The sequence below is a fragment of the Pantherophis guttatus genome, chromosome 15 (assembly GCF_059756535.1).
Source record: "Pantherophis guttatus breed Tessera chromosome 15, ASM5975653v1, whole genome shotgun sequence".
NCBI lineage: Eukaryota > Metazoa > Chordata > Lepidosauria > Squamata > Colubridae > Pantherophis > Pantherophis guttatus.
The window spans coordinates 320,265-328,086 of NC_142077.1; the positions used below are offsets into that span (position 1 = coordinate 320,265).

At 50.1% G+C, this 7,822-nt stretch overlaps 1 protein-coding gene across 1 annotated transcript; it reads right to left on the reverse strand.

Annotated features, from left to right (window-relative positions):
* Positions 1 to 4,039: 4,039 nt before the first annotated feature.
* On the reverse strand, positions 4,040 to 6,411 carry CAMK2N1 (calcium/calmodulin dependent protein kinase II inhibitor 1). The gene is made up of 2 exons (XM_060694331.2): positions 5,981 to 6,411; positions 4,040 to 4,236 (listed from the first exon to the last, which is right to left on the reverse strand). The coding sequence occupies exons 1-2, from the start codon at positions 6,129 to 6,131 to the stop codon at positions 4,166 to 4,168; spliced, it is 222 nt and encodes a 73-aa protein (XP_060550314.1). The 5' UTR covers positions 6,132 to 6,411; the 3' UTR covers positions 4,040 to 4,165.
* Between the last annotated feature and the right edge of the window lie 1,411 nt (positions 6,412 to 7,822).

Genomic DNA, 7,822 nt, shown 5'->3' on the forward strand with positions numbered 1-7,822 from the left:
ACTGTAATAAACATTGGATTGGATTGGAATGGATGCAGGGGTTCCACCCCGGATCTTGCCAAGGGTCACAATCCCCTTCCCCACCCAATCTGGGAGGTGGGGAGGATCAACCTTGAACCTTCTTTATTTGGGAAACATCCCAAAGCTGCCTGCAGCCATCCCACACCCAGATCCTTTGTGGATTTTTGAATTGGTCCCTCCTGGACGTACAACCCTGGTTGGAAACTTTGCAGAAGACCCGGTCTGCCTGCGAGGACCGATGCAATGTAATTTCTTAAGTTCTGTTTTTCTCCCCCCGCCCCACAAGTTCCCATCACACAACAGAGATGCCCTTGTTTCCATGACAACCTGCAAGTGCCATCGGTTTTGAAGAAGTTAATCCAAGTTATTTCTGTGTTTCGGGGGTAGGTGTTGTTGAGCTGTGTGGAAAGTTCGCTGCATATCTCGGGCTCTTGAGAAGCTACACGTCCAACGTGGCTCATTTGGCACTTGAAAGAACCTTCGGTGGTAAGGGCTGGTTTCGAATCTGGACTAGTTATCTCTATTCCATTTCCAGCCTGCACCTCAAGGCCTTTCTCACACAGCGTAATAAAGAAACCAGGGAGGAAGATTTGCACATTCAGAGTGAGCAAAATTCTGTCCAGGAGTTCCAAATCCCATTCCAAAGTTCACTACCGAAGTCCTGCATTCGTAGGCTGATGGTCACCAAGCCATCACGTTGCCTCTTGGAGTGGAGACCACCTCTAGGAGTCAAGGAGGACGCTCTTGGTCCATCAAGTTGCCTCGTTGAACACATTTTAGGGGCTTCTACCTGAGCAGACCCCGCCTCTTAGTTCTGAGTGATGCAGCAGAGAACTGAGACAACAAAGGAAAGAAATCTTAATTTTCTGTCTTAAATCGCGAACCGCTGCAAATTCGGGTGAAAAGGAAGTCGAACAAACCAGAATTTCAGTGGACCTGCAGCCATAGTCTTCCTGGGAAGTCTGCTCCATCCCTGGAGGTTTTGTAGAAAAGATCGGACAGCCATTGGATTGGGGTGGTACGAAGTCTCCTGGCTTGGGCAGGGGGTTGGAGTAGAAGACCTCTGAGGTCTCTTCCAGCCCTGTGACTCTATCTTTGCCTAGCAGCTGCCCATCAGAACAGGCAAGCCCAGGGTTTGGGGGATGCGGTTGCTATAGCAACGGAGCATCCAGCCCAGCTTCAGCCGAGGCTCCAGGACCACAGTGTAGCTTCTTTCTCTCTTTCTCTTTTCCCAGTGGGGAAGTCTCCTGCGGTCTCCATAGCCCGCTTCTCCGCATGTAGTCACAAAGATCCCAGCTATCTTCTGACCTTCCAAGCAGGAGGCCATTCAGAAGACAAAAAGCACGACTTCATAAAGAAGCTGCCTTTTCCAACGGTGCTGGCTTTGTGATGGGGTCCCCAGAGGCCGCCAAACCTTGAAAACTGTTTTGTGGAAGTAGTGGTAAAGACAGGCCCTCCCCAGAAGTTCTCTCACTTTGTTCTCTCACAACACTGAGGTCCTTAAAGTCTGAAAATAGAATAACAGAGTTGGAAGGGCCCTGGGAGGTCTTCTAGTCTAACCCCCTGCTCAAGCAGGAGACTCTAGTCTAGACCATTCCAGACAAATGGCTGTCCACTCTCTTCTTAAAAAGTCTCCAGTGTTGGAGCACTTGCAACTTCTGGAGGGGAGCAGTTCCACTGGTTTATTGTTCTCACTGTCAGGAAATTCCTCCTTAGTCCCAGGTTGCTTCTCTCCTCGATTGGTTTCCATTCGTTGCTTCTTGTCCTGCCTTCAGGTGCTTTGGAGACTAGGTGCACCCCTACCCCCCCCCCGTCTCTGTGACAGCCCCTCAAATATTGGAAGATGCTATCATGTGTGCCCCCCCTCCTAGCTTTTTCCGGCAGGACCCTTTCCTTGGTCTTCCGCTGGAGAATTGAAAATAGAATATTGGCGGAGCAGTGGAGCCACGATGCCCTGCTCACAAGCCAGAGGCACGTCCGGCATTCACAAAAGATGTGCTGAGAGGCCTTTTGTACCCTGGCTCTCTCAGATTGCTGAACCCTGCATGAATAATAGAAAGCTTCTCTGCGCATCGCCAGGCAAATGAGAAGGGAGCTTTAGGTCCTTTCAAAAGCCACCGGAGAAATCAGGATGCGGTTTGGGAGGAGAAAAGCAGCCATCAGAAGCTCGGTGATCCGTGTCTTACGAGCAAGCGAGCTGCTGAAAAAGTCGTTAATGAATAATGATGGCGTCCTCAAGACTAGCCTCCCTTGGAATGCCTAATGCCTGGTTGGGATGCAGAATAACAGAATAACAAAGAGTTGGAAGGGAGCTTGGAGGCCTTCTAGTCCAACCCCCTGCTCTGGCAGGAAACACTAACCGTTTCAGACAAAGGCTTGTCTAATCTCTTCTTAACAGCCTTCAATGGTGGAGCACCCACAACTTCTGGAGGGAATCCGTCCCACCGATTCATTGTTCTCACTGTCAGCAAATTTCTAGGTTGCTTCTCTCTTCGATTAGTTTCCATCCGAAGAGAAGGACAAGGGGAGGGGGGGGGGGACATGATAGCAATCTTCCAGTATTTGAGGGGCTGCCACAGAGAAGAGGGGGGTCAACCTATTTTCCAAAGCCTCAGAAGGCAAGGCAAGACACAAAGGATGGAAAACAATCGAGGAGAGGACCAACCTAGAACTAAGGAGAAATTATCTGGACAGATTCATTTAACGACCATGTGGTTCACTTAACATCTATGGCAAAAAAAGGCAGTGGGCGAGTGCCGCTCCTGGCTGTCCAGGTAAGGCTAAAGAGAGGCCGGGTGTACAAGAAACGAACAGAAGCCACCGATTAAGTCATAATCGTTTATTATCCATTGCAGAAACACTCTTGTGCAGGATACACAAAACTTTTAGGAAAAGACGCAAAGAACCATTTTAGGACATCATTGCAAAATGCAGCCAAAGAGGAGGATAAAGAGATTGAAAGCAAGGCAGCCCTTTTTAATTCTGTGTGTGTCATGCGATTGTTTTTAAAACGGTCAACTTGAATCAGTAAAAAAGGAGAACTGAAGGAAAACCAAGGACGGCATCAAGAGAAAATTCTTTCTGCACAGATCAAGCAGTTCGGTTAAAAAAAAGTCCTTAGAGAGGCAAGAATTCCTTAAGTACAAAAAAAGCAACTTCGCATACACACAAAATCCCTACAGCGGAAACAGAGATGTAAATATTTCGCATTTTGGAAAATATTTGGCACTCTTCTTTCAGGATTACGGTTTGTGTATGCACGCATTTTATTTGTTTATTTCATTGCACAGTAACAAAGAGAATTGACTTTACACTAAAGTATTTTTAAAAAGCATGAATTAATTAGGGCATCTTTCGGAAACTTGACAGTTGGTTTGACACAAGCTTTCGTTTGCTAGGAAACATTTAGAAAAAGCACACAAGTACTTTTAAAAAAAACATGTCTTCCATTTTCCATATAAAATTACGTTTCTCTATTTGCACCTGAGTGACTTGAGCATTGCCCCAAATGTCAAATACTAGAATTATAATCCAGTTTTGGGGAAGTAAGGATAACCTTCTTCCTGGTTCCAACTTTCTCTTTAAAAAGTTCCTTACATTCCAGAGACTTCAAAAGGTAACCAGAATCACATACAGTGTGTGTTGGTGCGTGTGATTACAAACCATCTTTTCGTCCCTCTTTTACCTTTGCAAAATCCAAAAATATATATAAAATATATAAATAGAAAGTACAGACCATGTTACGTGCAAGCTGACGGAATATTTTTTGCAAGGTGTCATCATGTAAACAATACCTCCGAGACCCTCCCTGCCTACCACCCCAATTATTTCTCTCTTCAGAAGACTTTCTAAAAGTCCAACTTGAAAACGGTACTTTCTGGAGGGGGGGAGGCAGGAATAAAAGGCTTCAATTCAGCCTCTCGGAGGCTCCTTAAAAGGCGTCTTCAGTTGGATCCCAACGTGGCGCTGAAGAACTCCAAAAAACAGCATCGCTTTCTGCCTCTTTCGCCCAAAAAAGTTCTTCCTTTCTTCATTTTTTTTTTAAATGAACAATTTTGCCTGTTCTTGTGCTGAAAGGTGAATTATTTTTGCGCCCCTCATTTTTTTAACACTGTCTCTGGGCGAGACATGAATATATATATATTTAGACACCCGGAGGTGGCTTTTCTGAAATGTTTTTCAGTACGTCATCAATTCGATCATCCTCAATAACAACTGGAAGCAGGAGAAAAAAAGGAAAGGAGAAAGAAAGATGAGTAAACACCTCCATTGTTGTCTTTTAATTTATTTATTTTATTTCTTTGTTGTTCGCTTTGCAATCGCCGTGCTTAACTATGGTCGTAATTTGAGGGTACCTGTATCTACATCTGGAATTTGTTGATCAGGCCAAGTAAGAAAACAGACAGATTGGTTCACACAATTTGTGAAGATGGGGCTGGGTCCTATCTCACCTGGAGACACAAATACCCACCCACCCACCGGAGAATCTGAGTTGTGGGGATCCAGTTTAAGGGGGTTAAACACTCTTTGTCTCTGTAGCACAGAAGGTGGCAAGGTTCTTCACGAACGTGCATGCATTGCACAAGGTTTACACACACACACACACACAGATACACCTGGTACACAACACAATCCTGTTGCTCAGGAAACATCGCTTGGGTACAAAACCAGGTGAGTTTGATTGCTATTTTGAGAAGCAGATTATAGCATGGTCGAGAATTTGATAACATTCCCTTCAGATTCTTGAACAGGCATTTTCAAGGTCAACAAAAATGAAGACACAGACACAACAAGCAAGATCACAAGACCGACTCAGTGGCACCAGAAGAGTTTTCTGAAACCACCACAAAAAGGATGTTTGTGCAGCCCTTAATTAAAGACAGGATCTGTGTAAATGGATAGAAAAAAGACTAGAGACACACATTTGGGAGTGCACACACACTTTTGTTGTTGTTTGTGAACACAAAATTTTGTCTCAAAGGCTGCTACTGTTTTTAAGCCAGCCTTGGTCCTTCCGGTCAACGTTGGGTTGACCCAGAAACCTCCCAATTGGTTTCTCTCCGGAGTCACCAGACAGCCACAAATGGAGGATACAACGAGATATATAATAGCAGCCCAAACACCCTTGTGTTGTTGTTTCCCTCCCTTCCGGCCTCCAAAGTCTGTGATCGCTCTTGTCCCGTCTTAGGAGGGGTGGAACCACTCTGCTCCATCTTGACTTCCATCCATCTGCCTCTCCCTTGGAGACTGTCCACACGAGGCCCTCCTTAATGGTCGGAGACCAGCTGAGATACCCCCCACCCTGGGGAGTTCCCCACTGGACCGATTCTGCTGACTCAGCCAAATATGGGGGAGCAGACCCCACCCAGCTGAGCAGAAGGGCTGACCCCCTTCCCCTGATGCTGGGCTGGTGGCTTCCCTGGATCCTTTCCTCCAGAGGGCTTAGGGGCCCAACTGCTCCTAAGGGTGAGCGCCCACCTTTTGAGGGTGGGGGGCTAGTGATGCATGCAAACCCCCGGGGCAGCACCCCTTTTTCACAACCTTCCTCCCCACCCATCCTTCCAAAGGGCTGCCTTTTGCCTCCTTTTTCAAGGGAGGGGGGAGAATAAAGCGTGCTGCCCCCCACCCACGACTCAACACCCCCCCCCCCAATCCAGCAGAGTCCGGCGTCCCACTTGAAGAGCGAAACTCGACCTGCGCGCAGACCCCAACCGCCTTCATCACCAGCCAGGAGGAGGAGGAGGAGGAGGAGGGGATGATGGGCTTTGCGCCCTCTGCACGCCCCACCCAGGCTGGGTTGGGCGGGTGAGCAGCCCACCAGGGGGAAAGTTCACCCCAAGACCCCCATCTGGGGTTCAGGAGGAGGGGGGGGCAGTCTCAAGCCCCCCGCCCTGCTGGCAAAGTTGCAGAGGGGCTGTTGGGGGGGGTGTCTCCTCCCTCCCTCCGCACTTGCTCTTACCGCACTTGCTGCGTCCGATCTGGGCCAGTTTGGGGGCGCGCTTGCCAGCGCCCCCCGGCCCGAAGCTGCTGGTGTCCTGCAGGCGGCAGGCGAAGCCCAGCGGCGCCCCCTCGCCCGCCTCCCCGCGGGGGCTCAGCTGCACCTCCGACATCGCGGCTGCCTTGGCCGAGCGGAGCGGAGCGGCGGCAGAAGGAGCGAGCCAAGCAGCCGCGCAGGAGCGCTCCTCGCTCAGCGGCGCCCCGCGGGCGATTTGGGGAGGGAAGGTTTGGCAGCCCCCCCGGGAGCCTCCCTCGCCCTCCGCTCCCACGGGGCTCTCTCTTCCCACGCGCGGGCCTCTCCTTCTGCCGCTCTCCCCCTTCGCTCCTTCCCCGCAGCCCAGTCCAGAAAGAAGGAAGGAAGGAAGGAAAGTGGGAACCAGCCTCGGCTGCAAGTGCCAGGCGCGCACAAGCACGCACACACAACACACAACCCCACACACGCACACGCAGGCAGACAAACAGACTGACTCATTGACTGGGGAGAATAGACCCCCAGACGCCCAGAGGGAGCGGAGCCTCCTGCCTGGTTTCCACCAAGCGCCTTCTTCTCTTTCCATGTTGTGAAGGTTTGCAGCAGCCGTTCCTGCCCGCCGACCCCGGGATCGCTAGGATCGAGCGCAGGGGTTCCTCGATTTATGACCACCACTGAGGGGTCTCCCCCCCCCAATTTCCCCTGCTAAGCAAGACAGCTGTTGGGTGAGTTTTGCCCCCCCTCCCCCGTTTCACCCCTTCTTGGCATGAGGGTCAAGCGAATCCATGCGGTTTGTTCAGTGAGCAACACAGTCGTTAAGCGAATCCGGCTTCCCCCCTTGACTTCTGCTTGTCAGAAGGCCGCAAAAGGGGGGGGGATCATGTGACCCTGGGACATTGCGACCGTCGTAAGTAGGAGTCATTTGCCAAGCGTCCTAATTTTGATCCCGTGACCGTGGGGGGTGATGAGAGATTGATGTGATCCAAGAGAAATCAGGCCTTGGAGGTCTTCTGGTGGAGCAGGAGACCCTCCACCATTCCCAACAAATGGCTGCCCAGTCTCCTCCTGAAGACCTCCAGTGTTGGATCACCTACAACTTCTGGTGGCAAGTTGTTCCACTGGTTAATTGTTCTGTTAGGCAGTTTCTCCTTACTTCCAGGTTGCTTCTCTCCTTGATGAGTTTCCCTCCGTTGCTTCCTGTCCTGCCTTCAGGGGCTTTGGAGAAGAGGTGGACCCCCCCTCTTCTTTGGGGCAGCCCCTCAAATATTGGAAGACTATCAAGTCACCCCCGGTCCTTCTTTTTATTAAACTAGACATTCCCGATTCTTGGGTATGGATCCTTGCTGATCAGCTGTATGCAACGAAATTTCGGTTAGTGTACATTCAAAGTGACAATAAAGTTATTTCTAAGTCTCTAAGCTGGATGCAGCCCCGATTCTTTTGTGCTGGAGGCCCTGGGGCCGCCACTGTCAGTGTGCAGGTGCACCAAGGAAATTCTGTTTACTTGGCAACAGATGCCATGCTGCGGGGTGAGGCAGGCGGAGAAATTAAGCGGGCTGGCCAGCTTCCTGGTTGCTTGGCTTTGCCAAGGTGCCTGCACCAATGGAAAGTGGTGCGCCGAGACAGCAAAGGAGACCAGAAGAAGAAGACCGCCCCCTAACGGTCTCCAGAAGAGACAAGAAGCAGATTTCAGATCAACACCTGAGTTCCCCAAAAAAGCATCTCGGTTGCCACCTCCGTTCTTACGCATGCGGCAACCTGCTTGCTCAGAAACTGCAACCAGAGTTTTTAGTTACGTGAAAAGGGTTAAAGATTGATCAGGCGGGAGGCACA

Coding starts and splice junctions, on each gene's coding strand:
- CAMK2N1 (XM_060694331.2), bottom strand. CDS start 6,131: ATGTCGGAGGTGCAGCTGAGCCCCCGCGGGGAGGCGGGCGAGGGGGCG. Junction 4,237..5,980: donor GATCGGACGCAGCAAGTGCG/GTAAGAGCAAGT, acceptor TCCTGCTTCCAG/TTGTTATTGAGGATGATCGA.